The sequence below is a fragment of the Balaenoptera ricei genome, chromosome 1 (assembly GCF_028023285.1).
Source record: "Balaenoptera ricei isolate mBalRic1 chromosome 1, mBalRic1.hap2, whole genome shotgun sequence".
In the NCBI taxonomy this organism is placed as follows: Eukaryota; Metazoa; Chordata; class Mammalia; order Artiodactyla; family Balaenopteridae; genus Balaenoptera; species Balaenoptera ricei.
Genome location: NC_082639.1, coordinates 117,071,436 through 117,095,407, shown reverse-complemented (window position 1 = coordinate 117,095,407; position 23,972 = coordinate 117,071,436). Strand labels below are relative to the sequence as shown.

Genomic DNA, 23,972 nt, shown 5'->3' with positions numbered 1-23,972 from the left:
ATTCAGAGAAGGATCTCAAAAGGCAGATCATGGAAGGGGTGGTGCCTGGGGCTTGCTTCTAGCAGGGTTGATGTGTGTCTGAGCTGTATTGCTGAAGATTCATGCCATTAATGATCTGATCCCACCATCTCTATAGGACTTGCCTCCAAACTCTGACATTTCTTTCTAAGCTGTAATCTAGAGTCATCTTTAAATCATATAAGCTTAAAACTGGAAAGGACCTTAGAGGGGATTTATTCCCTCTCCCTACTGAGTGAGTGCTGGGCTCCTCGCTGTCCATTCTCTCTGACACCAGGACACTCATCAAGTCCTCTCCTCCCCTCGCGTCTCTCCCATCTGCCCCTTGCCTCTCCCTTGGTCAAAACCTCCACCCCCTCATGCCTGGACCACGGCTATGGCTGACGTTAATGTTTACCTACTGACCACAGATCTGTGCACTGTGTAGGTACCGGTGGACATTGATTCTTACAACAATTCCGCAGTATCATTTACATTTCGTAAGTGGGAAAACTGAAGCACGAAAAAGACTCAGTCATTGTCCAGGATCATACAGGTCTTGAAATTGGGATTCAAACATAGGTATGGCTCCTAAATCTGTGCTTTTTTTCTATGTGTTTCCATCTCTAGATATTTGGATTGTCTCCTCTGTCCCCATCTCTTTCCTGTACCCCTATCATATCTAGCAACTCAAGAACAAAGACCTCTAATGGCTCTCAAATGTCTTTCAAGGCTGGCCCCGCTATAAATGCTACCTGTGTCCACAGCCTCATTTCCCACTACTTCTTTATCAGGAATAAGCGCTCCACCAAACTGGTTTATTCACTCTTCAACAATCAGGTATCCTCTGGTCCCCCACACTGGACTATCCATTTACTAGTCTAAGCCCTATCTTCCAGCACCAAGTTTAAGTCCTGTTTCCTCCATAAGGCCTCTCCAACTGTCCTCAAGATTGGTGAGTCCTCTTGCTTTGTACTCCTGCAGTATGTCCTATCTATACTCATTTGGCACTTGGAGAACAACTTGCCATCATTTTATGTATTTTTGCTCCTTTTTGACTAGACTCTTAAGTCAAGGGCAGATCAGAGATCAATGTTTTTTTTGTGTCCCAGGGCCCAGCACAGTTTGTTGTTAAGAAAATATCTCCCTGACTTCCAAACCAAGATTGGTCCAGTGGCCACGCCGGTGCAGCCGCTCCCCGTTCCCTTCACCCCTCATTCCTCTGGCCGCACCAATCTGTCCGTAGGCCATGCCAATGAGACGGTCATTCACCAGCTTATCAGTCTTTGGATTCCGTGGAGCCCTCTTCATGAGGTCACTTTCAGCTGACTCATAAGCCAAGGAGATAGCAGGGACCTGGAGGATGGAGGGTGGAAGTGACAGGGAACATACAGTTCAGAAGGAAACTCAGAAGTAACTCGAGCTCTGCCCCTCTCCCTGGACACAGATTTTTCCTACTCCTCAGTCCGTTTCACAGGAGTTCCATGAGCTGGATCCCAGCTTAGTCCTCACCATGTCAGTGCCCAGGTCAATGCAGAGGATGGTTATGGTGCCCAGAGGCAGGGGGATACTGAGGATGATGAAGAGCAGGAAGGGGGTGATCTCGGGGATGTTGCTGGTCAGGGTGTAGGCGATGGATTTCTTCAGGTTGTCAAAGATCAGGCGGCCTGGGAAGGATGGTCAAACTTCTGTGAGAAGCACAGAGAGTTCACACCTCCCACAAAGCAGCTCCTGGACAGAGAGACCACTACAAAGCAGTGTCGCGGTCCATGAAAGGGTCCGAAGGTCTCAGGCCTCGGCAGCCCCAGTATTGTTTCTAAATTGTGTGACTATTAATTAAAGCCGTGATTTATTAACGTGCCATATCTGTATACTCTTTGTTCTTGGGTTCAACATGGCTACTATCATCTGATCTCTGAAAATTAAGCAGGGTGGGGCCTGTTAATACTTAGAGATGTCTGAGAATGCCAATATAAAAGCCATTAGAAGATTAAGGCTGATTCACAGTAACATGGATGGACCTAGAGGTTATCATACTAAGTGAAGTAAGTCAAACAGAGAAAGACAAATATCATATGGTATTGCTTATATGTGGAATCTAAAATATGACACAAATAAACTTATTTACAAAACAGAAGCAGACTCACAGACATAGAAAACAAATTTAGGGTTACCAAAGGGGAAAAGGGGGAGGCAGGGAAGAGATAAATTAGGAGTTTGGGATTAGCAGATACAACCTACTGTATGTAAAATAGAAAAACAACAAGGTCCTACTGTATAGCAGAGAAAACTATATTCAATATCTTGTAATATACTATAATGTGAAAAGAATATGAAAAAGCATATATATGTATATATATGTGTATACATATATATGTATGTATCTATCTATCTGTATCTGAATCACTTTGTTATACACCAGAAACCAACACAACATTGTAACTCAACTATACTTCAATTTAAATAAAGTCTGAAGTGGAAAGAGCCTGGGCTTGGGTTCCAATTCCATTTTCTGCCATAACTAGCTTGTGATCTTGGGCACCCCTCACCTTCATTCCTCCTGCCTTGCAAGATGGCTTGAGTCCTTCCCTGACAACCTTTTCTAATATTGTCATCCCTCCCTCCACTCCCTGCTTTACTTATTTTTTTCCATTGCACTTGTCTTCTTTTATTATACTGTTCAGTTTACTTTATTGTCTGTCTGTCTCCACTGGAAATTAAGTTACACAAGGGCAGGGATGTGTGTTTTTATTCCCAATTGTAGTATCCCCAGCATCAAGAATGGTGCCTGGTACATAGTTGATACTCAGAAAGTTTACTGAATTGAGTGGATATAAAATACTGAGGATCATACAAGGTCTCAATAAAATGTTAACTATTACTATTATGTGGATTGTCACAGATTTTAATAACATAGCTCCAGGCAGAAATCAGAAATCAGGGAGCCTGGGAAGCAGAATTCTGGGGTTCTCCTGTACGCCAATGGGTATTGTCTCTGGGAAAGAGGGGGCTTAATTTAGCTCATGCAGTCAATTCATAGATCAGACTCCAGCTGATCTTGACATGTCAACATCATTCAGACAACAGGTTGCTAGAAAGTCCTCCTGAGGTTGTGGAGTACAGAGTAGTCTCATGGTATAGCTACACCCTGAAACTTACTGTAGACCCACTTGAATCCCCATGAGAGAAGAAAAACAATGCTATGCTGCACTAGAGCCCCCACTCTTCCTAGAAAATCTGGACTTCCCTCCAATCTCATAAGGGCTCCAGATAGTGATGTTCTAAGTACCAGCTGAATCTAATTTGCAAAATTTTGACTTACAGTGATTTCTCCCAGTCTGTACAGGAGATTGGAGGATGGGCAAAGGGAATGAGAATAATGTATACCAACTCTCACCTGAGTCTGAGGGCCAAGTCCCTACCCTGGGCACCCTGCTTCCTCACCCTCCTCCATTCCTGTGACGATGGAGGCAAAGTTGTCGTCCAGCAGGATCATGTCGGCTGCCTGCTTAGACACATCAGAGCCAGCGATGCCCATGGCAATGCCGATGTCTGCCTTCTTCAGCGCGGGGGAGTCGTTCACCCCGTCCCCTGTCACCGCCACAATGGCTCCCTGGGTGAAGCACAGAGGGAGTGAAATAATTATTGTCTCAGATTCAGGACCCATCCCAAAGGTCAGTTTCATTCCATCATCCTTTGTTTCTTGATGTAATCATGCTTGGTTTAGGCCTCTTGGCCCTTCCTTCTCCTGCACCTCCTGAGATAGCAAAACTCACAGGGAGTCCCCAGATGGATGCCTGTCTCAGGGGTTCATGAAGGGATGCTCTCTAGAGCCTCCTCTAGCCCAGCCCACACATTCCTATGCTTGGTTTGGGGCTGGGCTGTGCCACGTGATTCCCTCCAGATTCTCCAAGCCTCCTTGGTCTCCCTTACCAGCCTCTGACATCCCTCTACAGTGATGAGCTTCTGCTGGGGGGAGGTCCGAGCAAACACGATCTCAGTGTGGTTTTGGAGGATCTCATCAAGCTGCTCTGAGTTCATATTTTTTAGTTCTGAGCCGTGTACCACAATGGCTTTGACATCCCTGAGGGAGAGGAATTTCAAAAGGCTAGTTCAGAGTGTTGAGAATTCACCAGGTGTCCTGGTGCCCTCTAAGCCATCTTTGCTATAACCTCCTTGTTTCTCCTTTCAACCCCATCTCCTCACTTGTCCCCAGCCACGCACTGTCCCCAGATTGGCACATTGCATTCCCTCCCTCCTCTCCCACCTCCTCCTCCCTCTTCTCTACCTCCTTCTTTGTCCCACCTTCATCGGAAAACCCACGGACATAGTTGCTTGGTCATTTTCCTATTATGATTTACTTTGCAGTAAGTAAACTCTGCACATCCTACCTATAGAAAGAACCTCCGAAAATGTTAGTGGGTGGGGCAGGCTAAGGATGGAGGGAAAAAATGGCAGATCTGAGTTCTTTCAGGGATCTCACCTGGCATTGACCTGGCTGACAGGGATCTTGAGCCGGGCAGCAATGTCCTCTGCTGTCTCGGTGCCTTCTGAGATGATGCCCACACCCTTGGCAATGGCCTTGGCTGTAATGGGATGATCCCCTGTTACCATAATCACCTGGGTTGGAAGGGGAGGGAAAAGGAGCAGAATCGTCTTCAGGGAGGTCCCGGGTCCTTCACTTCTCTCTCTAAGAACTAACAGATCACTGCTATCATTCCACAGGGGTTTAAGTAGCTCATTCCCAAGAACTTGTGCTGTCAATCAAAAATCTTGCTACGGTGGCTTCAACCCATGGGAGTGGGTCAGGGCCATCAGACCATAAAACATAGGACAATTTGAGCTCTAGTTTTCCCAGGAATAAATCAGGGATTTGGGTGTATTTACTGTATTCAGAATTTCATTTAATTGCTCCAGAAGCTATTCTGCCTCTTTAAGCTCAAAGACAGAAACACCTACCCACAGAACAGTGGTAATAAAGGAACGTCTGGAATAATCCATCTGCCTAGCAAAATTTCATCTAGACCCAGGTGCATTTCGGTCCTCAGTCTACCTCTCTTCTTCCCACTGCCTCCTCGTGCCCCTGGGTTCCAGCCCTTTTCTGGATACCTGGGGCCAGCCCTAGTCCTGTCCCTTTCCTCCCCAAAGATCAGATGCTCGTGCTCTGTGCTCTTCTAGCCTTCTGTTCTTTTAGTCCTTCTCACATCTCTGTGTGATGGCTTGTCTGTCTCTCTCCCCTGCTGGAGAGAGTGGGGCTGTGCCTATGATTCCTTGTTAAGTTTCCGGCCCTAGTGTAATTCCTAGCACATAGTAATCCATCAGCAAGCAATTACAGAATGAAGGAAGGATCGCTTCCTGGGAACCACTGCCCATGGTTCCCAAGTGCCCTCCAAGCACATAATTCTCAGGCTCTGGTGGGAGGGAGAAGGGAACTATCTGACTGTGGCTGAACTAAGAGCAGAGGTCCTGGAAAGATCAGTCTGCTTACTTCCAGAGCGTGGAAATAAGCCTTGAAGGAGTTTTCCCATGAGCCCTCCTCATTCCACACTGGCACAGCGGGCTTGCTGGAAGGAGTGCTAACTAAGCTGGGATTACCAGAGACTCAGGAAAGGTGTGCTGTGAGCAGTTACCCACACCACTGGTTTCAAGTGCCCTGGCTTGGTTGTGGGGCACTGCGTCCTCACCAAGCTCGGTCTGTGGGGCACGAGGTAACTGGTGAGGATCTTAGAGGGAACTGCACAGAAGATTAGAAGATTCCAGAGGTGGTTCAGATTGAGCCCTCAGTGATGCCTTTCCAGGCTTACAGTGCCCTGAACGTTTCCTACTGGTTCATCAGTAATGACCTGTAGGACATGCGTGGTAGCTAGCCCAGCTTGACCACTCAGATGGGCCGATCTACAGTAGTTTCTGGAAGTATCACCTCCATGCCAGGCCGGAGAAATAAAAACAAAGTCAGTCACCCCAAGAGTGAGTTCCTAGGACACAATTTCACAGAACATTGAGACGCATACATACAATAGAAGCGCAGTTCTACAAAGAATGGCTCCCTTTGAAGTAAAGAGCATCTAGTAGTTTCTGGAATTTGTCAAGTACTAAAGGAATTTCATTTCCAACTTCTCGGTGCTGACTGTACCTCTGGTGTTCCCACGCAGTCTTGCCAGCTGCCCTCTTGTTCCCTTGGACTCTCTTCCCCCAGATCAGACCCATCTGAGAGAAACGTTCCAGTGTTGGTGACCATTCTGTAGGCCCTCACGGCTCAGCTGCAGTTCTTAGAGGGGGCTGCGTTCATAGCAGGGGCCAAGTATCTTCGTACTACTAAGGGCCTCAGGTAGTGGCAAATAGGATGGCATCATTTTATTTTAGTTTTAGTTTTTTGGTTTTTTTTTTGACCACTCCAGGCAGCATGTGGGCTCTTAGTTCCCCAACCGGGGATCAAACCCGTGCCCCCTGCTCTAGAAGGGTGGTCTTAACCACTGGACTGCCAGGGAAGTCCCTTATTTTAGTTTTTTTTTTTTTTTAATTTCCTGTGGAGATTTTATTGAAATCATATCAAATTTATAGATTACTTGAGGGAAGACTGACAATTTTGCAATACAGTTTAAGGGGCTATTCTTTGTTGTGGTGCGTGGGCTTCTTATTGTGGTGGCTTCTCTTGTTGCAGAGCATGGGCTCTAGGTGCACAGGCTTCAGTAGTTGCAGTGCGTGGGCTCAGTAGTTGTGGCATGCAGGCTCTAGAGCGCAGGCTCAGTAGTTGTGGCGCACGGGCTTAGTTGCTCTGTAGCATGTGGGATCTTCCCGGACCAAGGCTTGAACCCGTGTCCCCTGCATTGGCAGGCGGATTCTTAACTGCTGCGCCACCAGGGAAGTCCTATTTTAGTTTTTTAAAATTAAGTTTATTCCAAAAGGTCTGAACACGTGGCTCTGAGAAATACCAGTCCCACAGTCAATTGTAAAATCTTTGCCAGCCTCTTTCAGCAGCCTCATCATATCCATCAGCTTGGCATCAACACCATTTTGGAGTTGACCTTGGAAGGGTCTCCCCTATGGGACAACCGTTTGTATAACCATTACATTTTGTCCTCCTTGAAGGATGGCCTCACGTGTACGTCTTACAGTTCCCTAGAGGGAAAAGGGGGTGATTCAAAATTCCTCACCAAGTCTGCCAAATTTCTGTCAGCTTCAGGTCCAGAAGAAGTAAGAAATTAAAATGTAAACCTGTTCCCAGAACAAGGGCTGGCCCAGAAAGCACCAGGCCTCCTGCTTCAGGTGTCAGCTCCAGGCCAGCCGGAATCCTCCTCCACCGTTACCTATTACAGCTCACTCTGCCTCAGGCTGTGACCGTGTCCTGCTCTGGCAGGCCACCTGGCTTAAATCACCTCTTTGTCTCCTGGTTGGGCCTCCCCCCCAACAGTAGGCACAATTGTAACTCTCCTTCTTGCTAAAGGGATCCATAAATTCCCAGATGAGATAAATTTTAGGCTGTGTTATTATGTGCACAGCAATAACACAATGCACAATAATAACCACAATGTTATTCCTCATGCTGGCAGCCCACCTCAAAGCTGAGAAAATGCAAATGAACCCCTTCTCCATTTACCTCCCACAGTATGTATGACGTGGTAGCTTATAGAACCACGGAGGAGTATCAAGATATGTGTTATCCTGTGCAGACGTGTTATAATAATGCTGTCTCCGCAAAGAACTGTACCACCCCAAATATCTTGTAGTAATTAGGGAATTCACTCAGAATAATTTCCTATATCCATTTCTTGGTTCCCACTGTAGTGACCAATCATTGTACTTAGTGTAGCCCAGGCTGCCCCGAGACAAACTGCCAACAGTCAAAGGTCAAGATGAAGCCATCTCTAACAGACAGCATCCAGTTCCCCTTAAATACATCTAGCCCCACCCCCTCCAACCTGCCCTCCCAGATATTCCCAGAATATCAAGTATGAGCAGGGAAGGTGACAATACCTAATCTATGAAGATGTATAGGAGTCTTAGAATTTGAAATGTGGGATACAGAACATCTCAGAATTAGAGGAATTTTACTGCTGCTACCCCATGAAGTCCAAAGCCCACCCTGATGAAAGAGGAATTCCCATCTCTGGGTTTGTTCTGCTGCGTTTTACTCTTGGACCACTTCGTTTTGGTTTCTAGCTTTTACTCCTGGACGTACACTTGTTAGGGCAGCTGCTCACCCTGAAGTCAGATCCGTTGAGGGCCCCCAGCTCTCAATCTCTCTTTCTCACTATTGCCTGCTCCAGGCCCCCAGCCCTCTTGGCCTCAACCTTTTTACAACCCATCCAGCAGTACATTTATATGACACCTTCTACCACTTTGCTACTCCTAGTGTGGCCTGCAGACCAGCAGCAATGGCATCAGCTGGGAGCGTGTTACAAATGCAGAATCTTGGGGTGTCCTAGTCCTACTGAATTAGGATTTGCATTCCAACAAAACCCCCAGGTGATTCACATGCACATTAGTTTGAGAAGCACTGTCCTAGGGTGATGGTTCTCAAATTTGTCTGCACATCAGAATCTCTAGGAAAGTTTTTACAAATACAGATGCCTGGGTCCCACCCTGAGCGTTTCTAATTGAATGGGTCTGGAGTATGGCCAAGGCATCAGATCTTTAAAGCTCCCCTGGTGATCCCATTTTATTTTTTAATTTTATTGACGTATAGTTGATCTACAATGTTGTGTTCGTCCCCTGGTGATTCTAATGTTCAATGCAAGGCAGGATTCTAACTACAGAGGACACTTATTATTAAGTTCTCTCTTAAGACTGCAACTCACAAGCTCAGGAAGCAGAAATCAGTTCAGTTAAATGAAGAACCTACTCTGTCCGAGGTTTTCTACTGTTGATCCAGTTTATGACAAGTGAGGGGCATCTGGGATGCTCCAGTGTTTACCTTAATCCCGGCACTCCGACACTTGCCCACGGCATCAGGCACTGCAGCTCGGGGAGGGTCAGTCATGGAGATGAGCCCCACAAAACAAAGGTTATCCATGGGAAAATTGATTTCATCGGTGTTAAACTTGAATCCCTTGGAGTAAGTGTTCGGCAGATTCAAGAAGCAGAACCCTGGAGAGAGACAGAAGAAAGGACCGACCAGTCGTCATTCCACTGTCTATGTCTCTATCCTGCTTGCCCCAACCTCCTAGATTTTTCACCCCACAAATAATGACTGTTTTGATGCCACTCTTCAAAGGCTTCTCCCACAGCCCCCTCACCTAGCACGCGTTCCCCCAGACCTCCCATTTCCAAGTAGGCATTCTGGAAGGCTTCCTTCATTTCATCATCCATTGGGTACTCCTGCCCTTTCAGAAGGTAAATAGAGCAAAACTCCAAGATTCTCTCAGGCGCCCCCTTCATCATCAGTACGTGGGTCTGGGAGCCGTCCTCCCGAAGGTGGATGGACATCTAGGGAGAGGAGAGGAACAGGAGGAGAGAGCGAGAGTTGGGGCAAAAAAGCAAGGGTAAGGTTTTTGAGGGTAAAGGCGACAGGCAAGCTGTGTCATACCTCCATTTCCTTTGTCCCCTAAACCAGTGCAGCCCCCCTCCCTCCAGCCAAATCTGACCTTTGGTTGAGCCCACCCCTCCTCCCTTGCAGGAACCCCCAGCCTGGTATTATTTGTACAGGAATCTGTTATCTTCTCAGCCAGACTGGAAGTTAAGGGCAGCCCAGGCACTCTCCCATCCCTGCTTCCTCTCTACCTGGGTGGCTAGAAGCAGAAGTCATGGGGCCACAGAGACAGCAGAGTAGACAGGAAAGAAAACTTAGAGTCAAACACCTGTTCTCTAGGGCCAGCAGGAATGCTTTCTTAGCTTTATGACCTCAGGTCAGTCCACTTAACCTCTCCAAACCTTAGCTCCTTTGATAAAATGTAAAAGGTTCTGCGTTGCCCACTTCATTGGGTTTTTATAAAAGAAAGATAGTATTTGTAAAGAATATATTGAAAAACACTGACAGTTCTTTACCATGGTTGTTTGAGCCTGAAGGACGGGATTAGGACGAATAGTAATAACAACACTTATTGAGCACTTACTATGTGCCAGCCACTGTTCCAAGTGCTTTACATGAATTGTCATTTAATCCTCTCAGCTACTACCCTGTAGTAGTACTATCAATTTCTTTATTTTATAGATGACAAAACTAAGGTTAAGCTGTGATCAGAATCACACAGCTAGAAAGTAGAGGCTGTCAAGGAAAGAACCCAAATAGACTCACTTTAGAACACACTCTCTTAACCAACCTATGCTCTAAGTTCTTTGTTAACTCTGTCATCACATATTTAGTGATGAAGTCTACTTAAAATTTATGATTGTTGCTTTGTTTTTATTAATACTGTCTTTTATTTTTTCCCAAAAGAATAAAGTTATCTATTCACTTTGAGTTACCAAACCCTTTAGGCATTCTGACTTGTTTAGTTTGACACTGAACTGTGGTTGCCTCTTATATTTTTATGTTCATTTTTGGGACTGATGAATAAACTGTTTTCCAAGTGTTGCCAGTAGAATTTGTATAATCACATCTTTAATAATTTTGTTTATATGTTGAATGTACTGTTATTTTGTGTTTATGAATTTGTTTTTTTACCAATAAACAGAACACGTCTCAAAACCAAAAGAAAAAAAAAAAGAATATATCGAAAACTGTGAAGCACAATGCAAAAATTGGTTAGCCATTCTAGCCCCCTGTCTCCTGGAAACACGGCACGGCCCCTGAGAGGGGCTTGATGGTGCAAGTTGGGGGTCCCTGTGGCTCAGCTGGGGAGGGGAGGGCGTAGTCAGGAAGGGAACCAGAGGAGACCACTTGAGGACAGAGAAATAAGATCAGTTTCATTTTTCATTTTCCTGTGATCTCTGATCTGGGAAAAGGAACTGTCTCTGGGTTTCCTCTTATGATCGACAGGAAATTCCTGCTACGTAGCCTGTTGGGTAACAAAATCAGCACATTGAGAGGAATTGAGCCTGTGGTACCAAGGGGACCAGACTGTACTGGCCCAAGGAGAAGCTGGGTGGGAAACCTGGGTGTAAAATGTGGTTAAAACGGCTTCTTTGGAAACTTTCCCAAAACTGTGATATTCAAAATATGCTTAAGCAGTTAAGAGGGAAAACCTTAACTCATGTAAGCAGAAATCTGTAAAAAAATTTTAAAAAAATTTTCTGAGCACTTAAAACCTATTTGTTGACTATTTATTGGAGATTATCAGAGATGACAGCAAGACCTGCTTAAGCTAGTAATTTGGACACAGAAACATCACATCTTGATAGAAAATTACAGGTGAAAAAGATGGGAGAAATCTGGAAATATCAGAACAGAGAAACTTCTTCCTTTCATTTTGATCTCAGAGACGGAAAGAGACCAGGCCTTGCAAACGACCGCCAGGCTAAGATGTCCCTTGCAGACCGGAGCCTCTGACTGCCCCAAGAACAAGCTGATTAAGGCAGGTTGCTCTTGGGTACAGAGCAAAAGGAGCCAGAGGGGTTTTCTTGGCCCCCTAAGCAAGCCCCGCCAGAGCTGGGTAGCTTGCAGGCTGGCCGAGCACATTTGGTGCAGAGGAGGATTTTGCTGTTTGAACTTGATATTCAATAGCTCAGAAAAGGCACTAACGTTGTCATTTGGGGGAAAGGTTGCTATTTTGTTGGACGTCCCGTCAAATGTCATGGGTATGTTTTACTTTTATTTTGAATCTTGTGGAAGGAGAGGTACCTAATTCTTTCCAGTCGAAGGCTTTAATTGGGCCCTGCCAAGCACAAAATTCCTGTCTGGTTAGTGAGGTCACTAAACGTCAGGAAAAAGTGGAAATAAGTTGGCAGTTTGGGCCTAGGGGACCTATCTTATTACACTGACGAAAAGTCAGATGAGACAAAAAACTATGAATCTGTTTCTTTAACTTTTACTCGTTCAGCATTCAGGGTGAAAATATAGGTAATTTGGTTTAAAAAGATCTATATAGCTTTTATTATTATGGCTTTTTTTAGTTACAAAAATTGTTTTTTCTTGTGACGAAAACTTTTAAGATCTATTCTCTTAAGCAACTTTCAAATATAAAGGTATGGACCGCCTCATGAATTTGCCTGTCATGCGGGGGCCATGCTGATCTTCTCTGTATTGTTCTAGTTTTAGTGTATGTGCTGCTGAAGTGAGCACTATTATGTGTTTTTTAAGACACAAAACCAAGGCTTCCCTGGTGGCGCAGTGGTTGAGAATCTGCCTGCCAATGCAGGGGACACGGGTTCGAGCCCTGGTCTGGGAAGATCCCACATGCCGCGGAGCAACTGGGCCCGTGAGCCACAATTACTGAGCCTGCGAGTCTGGAGCCTGTGCTCCACAGCAAGAGAGGCCGTGATAGTGAGAGGCCCGCGCACCGCGATGAAGAGTGGCCCCCACTTGCCGCAACTAGAGAAAGCCCTTGCACAGAAATGAAGACCCAACACAGCCATAAATAAATAAATAAATAAATTAAATTAAAAAAAAAAAAAAAGACACAAAACCAAAACTGACTTTTGGGAGTTGAATTTCTTCTCTGTTACCCACACATGATGTCTGACCTTTACGGTAGTGTATGAATTTGGAGAATTCCACTACCCTAAGTAAATCACGATTGTCCCGTACGAGTCAAAGCTTAGCTGCTAGAGCTCCCATCATGGTGATGCCACCGTTCCCTCCTTTCCACACTTTCCTCAGTGTGCCAGGGTTCTCACGTGGGAGGGAAGTACTGGGTTTCTTGTCCCTCACATGGATTTTACTGTTAGGGCCACCACTGTCCCTCCCTCAGCATTTCTCCTTCCCTTCTCAGTCCTCCCTGGATCATGGACAAAATGGCCCTGGGAAAACAGCTTCGCAAACACTCTGGAAAGCCCTGACCGCCTACCTGACGGCAGCTGCTAGAACTGCAGGCATGGAATGAAAAGAAATATTTGATGACTAGTGAGATAAGATGCCTCAGGGAAGTGGCCGGCAAATCCAACATATTCTGCAGCAGCAAATTTCACAGTTGCCACAGAGACGCCTCTAACGTGACTTTCCCCAGCTAGCCTTTAACGTGACTTTCCCCAGCCAGGTTTTGCTGCCTATGGACATTTCAGAGAGCACTTTATGACTTGCTCTCTGCACAAGTGGCGTAGCCTCAAGTCTGCTTACGACTGAATGCCTCTTCCTTTATCATCTATGCCTGCATTTACCTGTTTGCCACTTTCCCTTAAGGTGAACCTTCCTCCTAACTGGGGTGCTGATTATCCACCGTATCTGTTCTACAGCTCAGACATAAAGGCAAAGGCAAAGCTCCCGTTTCCCCAGATGACAAGCCCATCCCCCGCTGCTATTTTCCTACCTTTGTCGGTTCTGTACCTGGTACTTGTTGGTAGAATTAAAGGGAATTTCTGCCACCTTGGGGCTTTTCTCTCTCATCTCCTTCACAGAGCTGTAAGACTGCTCGATGAACTTGAGGAGGGCTGACTCAGAAGCATCCCCTGCTGTTGCCCGCTGCAGGGATGGGGTTGGTATAATGAGCCCGAGAGGCAAGGCACCTGGGCTTGCCGGTGGTGTCAAGGAGAGGAACAGAATGGGGAGGGGTGCTGGGGGCATCACCGAGGGCCAGGAAAGAGATATTGAGGGGAGAGGGCAGGTTATACCCTGAACACTGAGGTATGCTTTACTCCCTTGGGCCTGACACCTTAGCTATGGGAAGGTACTCCTGATTAGCCTTAAAATCAGCCCGGTTGCAGAGGCCAGCGATTCGGGCCAGGATGCACCAGGTATCAGAGCCCTTGGCAAATGAATTCCCTAGGGAGAGAGAACAGAACAGTGAGCAGGGATAGGAGAGCTTAAAGCAGGAGTTTATTCACACCCCTTCTGCGCCCAGATGCTTCTCAGAGACAACATTCCATCTCCTCCACGCCCCCCTGCTCTCCTCTCACTTTGCAGCTACCTTCTTGCTGTCTGGACTCACCACGCCCTCTCAGCTACTCATCACATTCCCCACATCCTTCCACTCTCCGACCGCCAACGCCACTAGTCACCAGTCTGTTCTTCGCTGGTGTCGGCCTCATAGATGGTCCTGTCGAACCACAGGTGGGCGACGGTCATGCGGTTCTGGGTGAGGGTGCCCGTCTTGTCGGAGCAGATGGTGGAGGTGGAGCCCAATGTCTCCACCGCCTCCAGGTTCTTCACCAGGCAGTTCTTCCGAGCCATGCGCTTGGCTGTCAGGGTCAGACACACCTAAGGCCATGAACAGGGGAGAGGGGACACGGAGAGGAGAGCTCGGCTGCTCACAGCACTTTGTGTTTTTGGAAATCTGATCGTTTTTACTGCTCTTTTAATTTTTTATATTTATTTCCCTTTTGTTACCACCTAGTCTTTAGAAACCCCATCTGTGGCTATGGGAAAGGAAATTAGGAAAGTGATTTCGGTTTGTACTTTATGGCAGAGTTTCAAAAAAAGAGTGCTTTCCTTTACCAGGGTATCATAGAGAATGATCTCCTATTCCTCCTGGAATATTCCTCTCCCCCTCGATCCTTTCATCTTTTCTATTCTGCAGCCTCTTCTCCACTCAAGTTCAAGCCACACTTCTTTCTCAAGTCCAGTCTTTCCAGGGACCTCGGTGAGAGCTAACCTTTGATTGTGGCATAAGTTGCTCTGTGTGGAGGAGGGTTGTACCAGTAGTTTAAAAAAGGAATGGGGAGGAGAGAATGATGAAACTGAGAAGGACTGTTGCAGCGCTGAAAATGACTTGAGAAGTCACTTAAACCAAAAGATTTTTGTTGACCATAAATCCAGTGAAAGTCAGGTGTGGGGCAAGGTTATTTTAAAAACGAATGAATTCTTAGGCTGCGGTTATGTACAGAATTCTAATCATGGAGTTATTATTTATTTACACAATATCATGAGTACTAATGTTTTTGTGCTAGTCCAACCACACCCTGGGTATTATTCTCATTTCCATTTTAAGAAGGGTATTGATAAAAGAGAGCATACCCCAAACAGGTGATCCGCAAGACAAGGGGTCTGAAGATCGTGTCACAGGAAGAAGGGCTAAGGGAAAAGGGATTATATGACCTCTCCCCTGGAGAGTTTGAGGGGACATAATGGCTACTGTCAAAGATCTAAAGGTAGGTTTGTAGAAGAGAGAGATTTGACTTATTTTGTATTTCTTCAGATGGGAGAACTGGAACCAAACAGGGAATCATATGTCTGCCCAACATAATGAAATCTAACTAGAGCAATCCAACAATGAAATGAGGTCAGATAAAAAGGGGTGGGCTTCCCATGACTAGAAATCATCATCATCGCCTACAGATTTTATACAGGATATTCGGCATTGGTTGAAAGGTTGAATTTATATGGGCTTGGAAGTCCTTTCCAGTAAGATTCTATAATCCTAAATTAATCTTCTTCTATGAACCGATGAATAAATTGAGGCCCGGAGTGCAGTGAGTTGGCCAGGTTCTCCAGCCAGTACACCCAGGACTGGAACTCACTCCCGGTGATTGATAATCTATGCTTTCTGCATCGTAACTCACTTCTTTTCTCATTAAAGAGAGAAGGCACCAGAAAATAGGGGTGAAGGAAGTCAGTGTAATTTGGGAGCTCAATGATTTGACATCTTGTATACGCATCAGAGTATTCTGCACTGGAGAGGTTCAGCCACGAAAGAGGTACTAGTGATTTCATTCCCTTGGGGTTGTTTGTCTGCCCTGGGGCCACACTCCACCCTAGCTACTCACAGTGACGGTGGCCAGCAGCCCCTCAGGCACGTTGGTCACAATGATGCCAATAAGAAAAGTAACAGCCTCCAGCCAGGAGTAGCCCAAGATAAGCGAGAGGCCAAAGAAAGTGACACCGGGGAAGACGGCCACTGCTGTGATCAGATGGATGAAGTGTTCGATCTCCGCAGCAATGGGGGTCTGGCCCACTGCCAGGCCGGAGGTCAGCGAGGCAATTCGGCCCATCACCGTGGAGTCCTCTGTGGCAATCACGATGCCCCGGTCTGTCCCTGTGGATGAAGGGGGAAGTCTGAATTGGAAAGGCTGTTGGGTTTGGTTGCTACAAAGAGAAAACTGTCAACAGTCAAAAACAAGGTGGAAACTCAAGGTCCTCTGAGAGGTTATAATGTTCTACTGTCTTTACATTTCGTTTATGCAAGTGAAGGTCTCCTCATCTGAAAAATCTCTGAAGAGGTTTCACAGTTCTCCAGAGATACCCAATTTTATTGCCTAATTGCCTTCACTGTCAAGAAGGTCTTTGTTACACTTAATCTAAATCTCTTCCATTGCCTATACGTTTCTTATTTTGTCCTCAGCAGCTGAAGAGCTTCTCGAGCCCCAGGAATAGTGGTTACCCTTCTGCTAGAATCCTATGTTCCAGTATCTCCCCGTCCTCTAACACAGGGCTACTCAATTTGCCGCCCCCATCCCCAGGAGACATCTGGCAAGGTCTGGAGGCATCTTTGGTTGTCACGACTGAGGTTGCTACTGGCACCTAGTGGGCAGAGAGCAGGGGTGCTGCCAGGCATCCTGCAACTCCCAGGACAGCCCTCCTCTCCCGCTACCACGAAGAGCAACGCGGCACAATTGTCAGTAGTGTCGAAGCTGAGAAACTCTGCTCTGACCGAGCCTCTTCCCTGTTTTGCTGGCTGGAGCCAGTCTGCCCCCTGCTGGGTGGTACAGGCCATAACACGGCCCCTGAATCAGAAGGGGAACTTGACACACCCAGGATGTAGGACACTCGTGTAGCTTGAAATGAGGGACCCCCACAAGGTTCTTTGCTCAAAATAATTCTACCTGCTTTACCATAATGGCTGAAATTCCTACCATTAAAGTTACAGTCAGAATCACCCAGAAAAGCAACATATTATAGAAATAGCACTTATTTTCGAATCAGAAGGACTCAGGGCTAGAAGTTCAACTTCCAATGTACTAGCTGTTCACCCTGGGGCAAGTTACTTAAACTCTCTGAGACTCAGGTTTCCTCATCTTTAAAATGGGATAAAAGCATCTACAAAGCTGTGAGAATTAAATGTTTTTAAAAGAGCCTAGAACAGGGTTGGGCACACAGTAGGCACTCAAATATTTGTTTCTTTCTTTTCTCCATTTAGATGAATTTAAGGTCTCCAGAAGGATGGCTAGAAAATCACACATATGCCTTGCAGGGTAGCTCTAATCTGGCAGCTCCCACAAACATCATAGCATGGAGCGGCCAGTCCATTTTCAAGGTCACCTTCAGCATTATGAGTCTGAGAGCAGGTTCTGCTCCGACCGACAGCAGACGAGCGAGGTCACTGTTATGTGAAGAGTGGTTCTGGAACGCCTCACAGTATGAGGCACTCTGCAGGTGAGCAGGAAGATCCTAAAATAATTGAGAGTTGCTGAGAGGGTTTATTTTGGCAGGGGGTAGGGGTGGTTAGGGTATGGTGTCACTTATAGTCATTTTGTGCCATGGTTTAATCTAGTTCTTCATTTTTCTTCCTTCTGCTATGGTTTCCCCATGCTTGGAGAGACAGAATTTAATAACTAATCCCAATGTGTCTAGGGAGGGGGAAGGTTGATGTCAACTTTGGGGAAGGTTAAGAAGGCCAAGCCTCCCATATTCCAGGCTAGACTGACTTCTTCCTACGCCTTCTATATAATGCCAGAGAAATAGCTTACCATCTCCCCCCTACCCTCCGTGAAGATGCATGAGAACCCAAAGAGAGATGTTTGTACCAGCAGCCCCGTCAAGGGCCACAGTGATGAAAGCAGAGAGGCAAGGGCCTAGGATAAAGGTTAAAGTGACGCTACCTGTTCGCAGATTGCACAGGCGTTCCTCAGTTTAAGAGTCAAGAGCTCCTTCAACCTAGCGCCACCCTCTTGGTCACGTCTTGGGTCCCTCTAGTCTCCTATTAAAGCCTTCTCTATTCTAGTCAGATCGCTGTTTCTTAGATGGAATTCCATCATCCACTTTCCCTGTTATTTGAAGCATATAATTTGTTGATGAAAAGCCTACATTGGAAGGACAAATCTGAGCAAATTTCTTCCTAAAATTTAATAATAGGAATCTCATGTTTTTGGGGGAAGCTTGCTAACTTGCATCTTTCTGTTCAATCAAGTTAAAAAAATTTTTTTTAATATATATTTTATTTTCTAGTTGGATTCTTCTTCAGTCTTAATGGTACTCTACTCCTTTAAGCTATTTCCAAATTAAATAATTTTATTACCAGAGGGGTCATTAGCAAGCTTTATTCCAGGGGAGGTTCTGTGGAAAGAGCATGGGCTTTGGAGACAGACCTACATTAGAATACTTGATCCCCCTTTTTTCTGTTGAGTTGTGCTCTTGGGTGCGGCATTTAATTTCTTTGAACCTTGGTCTTCCATGTGTAAAATAGGAATAATATCTGTTGTATAGTCTTGTTAGAATCAGAGATTTCTGTGGCACTTGACACATACTAGGCATTCAATTAAAGAATAGCTATTTCTTAGACACCCAAACATTTATTCTTAAGCATAAATGATGGTTTTCATGTGTGTTCCAGAGAGTTTTGCAGGCCTTCTTAAGCAGAAAGGATGAAGGAGAGGTTGACATAATGATATTGAGCCCATTGGTACCACTTTGGCCAGAGCTGCCTCCCAGTTCAAGGATGCCCTAGATTCTAGGAACAAAGCCAAAGGTGTGAGTGGCACCTCTGCTAACTCAGATTTCCAATGCCAGTACCCTCTCTTGGGACAGTGAGAAGTTAGGGCTTACTTCAGGAGAAGAGTGACCTAGCAGAGCTGAATAATTTTCCTCCCTTCTGTGCTATTTTCAGCTCATAGAGCATAGTCCATTCACTAGATAGAATAAAAATAGCTACAATTATAGGGCACTTACAGTGTGTTATGTCTTGCGTTAAGCATTTTATTATGTATTATCTCCTTTAACCCACATAAAAATCTATGGAGTAGTGACTTTTAGTATCATCAGTGTACAAATGTGGAAATGATGGCTTTGACCTTTCATCAAAGTTTGTATAGCTCATGAGGGATGAAGAACGTAGACTATTTACTGGCTGTTACCTTCCCTTCTGCCTTTAGAAGATAGAAAGGTCTGGAAATCTTTGTTTCAATCTTTGCTTTTGAATCTAGGCTACTTATGATGCAATATTCACCTCCCACACAGTTGGTGGCGAAGAAGCAGATATTTTGGGTCTCCAGAGGGTTCTCATTGGTGAAATCAGAGGAGCGGGATTGGGGTTCTGACTCTCCTGTCAAGGATGAGTTGTCCACCTGGGATGGGAGAGAGGACAGGTCATGGGAAAAAAGCACCCGCATCATCATTATTGACATGCAGAGAGAAGCATAAACTTACACACCACTGTAACCTCAAATCTGCACTTGTGACTTCTCAAGGTTCTGAACAATAAGATCATATTTTTTTGAACTGAGTCCAGGTCACTGCAGTGCTCTAAGACCGTACTTGGCCCCCTTCCACAGCATTTCACATCCCCTCACCTTACATCCTTGTGAAGAGATAAGCCAGATGTCAGCAGGGATCCGGTCTCCCCCCTTCACTTCTACCAGGTCTCCTACCACCAGGTCTTGTACAGGGATCTGAATCTTGTCTCCGCCTCGGATTACCAGAGCTTGCTGTGGGAAGATAGTGTAGGGTCATTTCCAAAGCTTTTTGCTCCCCTCATCCAGTTCCTGGTCTCTTTCCCTCTGATTCTCCTTTCTTACACTGTCACCACATCATTCTCAAAGGTCTCTTGGGTAGATTGCAAATCCTTACCATCGCTGTCTACAGGGCCCCTTGATGCTCCTCTCACTAAACTATGAGGTCTATCTTTCCATTCCTACACTTGGGCTTGGCTGTATGGCTTGCTTTGGCCCATAGGACATTAGCAAATGTAGTGCAAGCAGGCGCATAGAAAGTGCTTGCACACTGGGGCTTGCCCTCTGCCACCATATTGAATGTGCTCAAGCTACCCTCCTGGAGGGAGAAAGATGATAAGGAGAGAGGCCCCATCTGTCCATGACATCTCAGCTGAGGCCCCAGACAATGGAATGAAGTCTTCCAAGGCCACCCAGCACCAGCCAAGGTCAGCCCAGATCAGAAGAACAGCCCAGCCACAGAATTGTGAGAAATACTATGTTCATTGTTTTGAGCCACTATGTTTCGGGGTGGCTTGTTTAGCAGCAAAAACTGATAGTCTCCAAACTCCTACTTCATTCTACCAAAACGTTTCCCACTGAACTCTTACCCAGGGAAGGAATTAAGATATGTTGACACCAAAGGGAGAAGAAGCTCCTGGGCTATAATGCTAGAACATGATCGTGTCATTGGGAAACTTTGGAGCCTATCCCTTTCCAAGTTTTCAAGCCCTGTGCCTAGGAACCCTCTTCTACTGTCATATTATTTCCAGGTTCTTTAGAAAAGTTTTATTTGAAAAAAATCTAAACTTTCAAAAGAGTTGCAAGAATAAAAATTGTACCAAGAACACCCATATAACCTGTACCCAGATTCATCTGTTAGCATTTTACCCCATTTGCTTTGTCGTTTGTTCCCTGTCTCTATATATGTGTGTATGTAAATACTTTTTTTCCTGAACTATTTGAGGGCAAGTTACACACATCATGATCTTTTATTGTACATACTTCAATGTGCATTTCCCAAGAATTAGGATATTAAATAACCATAATACAGTTATCAAATTCAGTAAATTTCACATTGACACAATACTTTCACCTGCTGTCTGCATTCCAGTTTTGTCAATTGACCCAATATGTCCTTTACAGCATTATTTTCTGCTCCAGCACAGGATTTGGTCTAGGGTCAGATATTACATTTAGCTGTCGTGTCTCTTTAGCCTCCTTCAATCTGGATCACTTCCATCGCTGTTCTTTGTCTTTAAGGCCATCGACATTCGAAGAATCCACCCTCCCTTTGCCCCCACCCCCTCTTTTTGGAATAGAACCCCAAAAGATTTGGGGTTTCAGATTATGCTCATTAGATTCAGATCATGCATTCCAGACCAGACCACTTCATGGATGTTATTGTGTTTTTCTCAGGGTACTTTTAAGGCCTGATAGAGTAAAACCTAAGTGAATGTCACTCTCATTACCAGCCTCCCTCAGTTCACTCACCGTAGGAAATAATTCTTCAGGGGACATACAAATCATGTATTTGGCTACATTCTACACATCCTCCCACTCTATCCTTCCACATGAATCCTACCTGAGGTACCATGGTCTTAAAAGATTCCATGATCTTGGAGCTCTTGGCCTCCTGGTAATAGGGGAAGCAGCCGGTGATTATGACCACGACGGTTAGTACAATGCCGAGGTACAGCTGGGGGTTGGGAAACAAAGGGCTCATCAGTAGGTTCTTTTCTTCCTCTTCATCCTCAGAAAGTCAGCTTGCAAGGGTAACAGCTGTTTTTCCAGGTGGAAGAAACCATGGGACTCGGTGGGAGAGCACAGGGGCTGAGAAGAGTCTGAGACAGGCCCGGTTCTCTGGGCTTCCTTGTGAAGGAACCCGGAGCTACAGTGAGGGGCCAGCAAAATCCCAGGCCCGAGGAAGCCTATATCTTCCTCTCCAGGAAGGCTATTCATGGGGTCGAGTGTGGCTATTGAGGGAGATGGAGAGGAAGGATAGGAAGAGATTAAAATTCTATGAAAGAGAATGGACAGCAAAGTGCTTTGATGACCAGTTGGGAAGATAATCAAAGGACAGCAAGTTTCTGGGGGGAACGTTATATCTCAGGGAGCTGAATCAGGAGCTATCTAGATAACAGGGAAACCAGGAAGGACCAAAGCTTCCTTAGAAAATCCTGGGAGTATAGGGATTTGGGTCAGAGGACTTCAGGAGTGCTAGGTTGCTGAGCAGAAGAGTTTCAAGGGCTAAGCAGACACTGGGCTTGGCAGTAGTAGTTGAACAGACTCACATTATCTTTGGTAGGGTCTTCATGGAAATATAACTGGATGCCATAGGCCACGAAGCAGAGACTGGCACCAGTCCACAGTAGGAGGGAAAAGCCACCAAACAGTTGTTTACAGAACTTAACCCACCCTGGAGTGGTAGTGGGTGGGCTAAGTGTATCGGGTCCATCTCGAGCCAGGATTTCCTGTGCCTCTTCAGGGCTATGGCCCTGTGTGGAAAAGAAATAGGAATGGATGGAGAACCATGAAAAGAAAAGCAACTGTAACAAAGGAAAACCTGGCTTCAAAACTCAGGCCTGCCATTTATTGCGCTAGGATAAGTCTAGAGACCAGTGAAGTTCTCTGAAGGTCATCCTGGAAGTTCTTCCTACATAAGTGGGATTCTAAAATTTGCATTATAGAAGGATCTCATTTAGTCTCCTTACATAGGAAGACTTTTTAGTTTATGAGTTGACTCACAAATCTTTTGAACACCTATCTTGGGCCTGGTACTGTGGTAGGGTACCAAAGCGAGTAAGAATGATCCCTACCCTTATGGAGCTCCAGCTCTAATGAGGAGATACATATAAACGATTTATAATATAGTGTGCCAGGCTAATGGAATGATGAGATACGATACATAATGTTGATAACATATGGACCTCCACACTTTGACTCTTTAACTTAGAAATAGGAAAAAAATACCAACTAAATCCAACATGAATGTGTAGATCCTCGCTCTAGCCTTGTGCATAAGCTTGTGTGCTTTTTCCTCTTAGTGAAAATGAGAGTAGAACCTACCAGAGGATAGTAAAAAAAGAAAACCAAAACGATCCTTAATTCCCAACAGCCACTGCCCAACCTCCCCCGGAAAAACATGCAATTTTAATAAAAACCGGACCAGTCTCCCATGCTCCTCCTTGGTTACCAGATGGTCATCCCAAGCCCCTCCAATGAAGAAATTCTAGAGCTAAGAGGAACTTACACTTTGAGGGCTTTTATTTAAGTTTATTTGTGGTCATTGTATTAGTGGTTATAGTAGCAGCAGCAGCAGTAATAGTGATAATAGCAGTAATAAATGATTTTGCTGTTGAACCAGCAGTTCTCAAAGTGTGGTCTGGGGACCCATGGGGTCCTGAGACCCTTTCAGGGTAGAGTTTTCCCAAGGCTACAGGGCACATGATAGCACAATAGAGTTAATGCTGAAAATATATGAGAATCTAGCTGTCTTCTATTAAAAAGCTAGACATTAAAGAGATTTGCAAAAATGTAAAATGCCACTAATATTTTTTTGTTTTGAAAAACATAGTTATTTGTCATAAAAATATTATCTGTACTAATATATAATGGCTGTTTATAAATGAGTTAGGAAATACTTTTTAATTTTCCCAATTTTAATTTCTAATATGATAAATATAAGCAGATGTAATCCACATAAGCAAAAGCTCTTTGGGGTCCTTGATGGGTCCCGAGGACAGAGGTTTGAGAAGTGCCGCCCTAACCCATCCTCATTCTCTCGTCTAATCCTGAACTCTCTTTGGGTAGTTATCATTTCATCTTTTTCTGAGTGTGTGTCCTTGGCTGGGCGCAGGTTAAGGGTAAGAGCATTGACCTTGAATTTAGGGGTTAGATTTCTAGCCCTGCTTTTGTCCTGGCAGCCTCAAGGTCGGGAATGGAGACCCTCTGCCTCCCTCAGGGAGTTCCTTCACTCACCTTGGTTAGGTCCACAGAATATTTGGTGCTCAGCTCGTCCAAGGTTAATTTGTGATCATCCTGAGGGGACAGTAGAGTCATTGAGGGACAGGGGGTGGCGCATCATTTCTAGGGGAAACATTTTGGGGAAGAGAGGTGGCACTGGCCTTTGTGATCAGTTTTCAAGGTGAGATGTTAGAAGCCTGAGGGTTGAGAGAGATTTCTGGAGGGCAGTTGGTCAGCACCCATTTTGGGTGTTCTTACCATGACCACTTCCTTCTTCAGCTCCTCCATCTCTCGTTTTTCCTCTTCAACTTTCTTTTACTCATTTTAGGACCCTTAGGTCTTGGGCTTGGATTCTGCTCATGAGGTGTCACGGTCCCTTTTCTCCCTCCAAGCCCCAT

General features: G+C 45.4%; 1 protein-coding gene and 1 pseudogene across 1 annotated transcript in view; both read right to left on the bottom strand.

Annotated features, from left to right (window-relative positions):
* LOC132372480 (sodium/potassium-transporting ATPase subunit alpha-4-like) overlaps nucleotides 1-23,972 on the bottom strand; it is a 29,887-nt gene extending 5,915 nt beyond the window's left edge. Inside the window, 18 exon segments of the mRNA XM_059934550.1 lie at nucleotides 1,230-1,353; nucleotides 1,510-1,664; nucleotides 3,442-3,610; nucleotides 3,931-4,081; nucleotides 4,481-4,617; nucleotides 8,912-9,084; nucleotides 9,234-9,423; nucleotides 13,358-13,492; nucleotides 13,683-13,792; nucleotides 14,029-14,227; nucleotides 15,733-16,001; nucleotides 19,128-19,245; nucleotides 19,471-19,605; nucleotides 21,194-21,307; nucleotides 21,903-22,106; nucleotides 23,590-23,649; nucleotides 23,833-23,873; nucleotides 23,876-23,972. Of these exon segments, the coding sequence (XP_059790533.1) occupies nucleotides 1,230-1,353; nucleotides 1,510-1,664; nucleotides 3,442-3,610; nucleotides 3,931-4,081; nucleotides 4,481-4,617; nucleotides 8,912-9,084; nucleotides 9,234-9,423; nucleotides 13,358-13,492; nucleotides 13,683-13,792; nucleotides 14,029-14,227; nucleotides 15,733-16,001; nucleotides 19,128-19,245; nucleotides 19,471-19,605; nucleotides 21,194-21,307; nucleotides 21,903-22,106; nucleotides 23,590-23,649; nucleotides 23,833-23,873; nucleotides 23,876-23,972 (2,581 nt within the window).
* LOC132354637 (U6 spliceosomal RNA) lies at nucleotides 12,057-12,157 on the bottom strand (annotated as a pseudogene).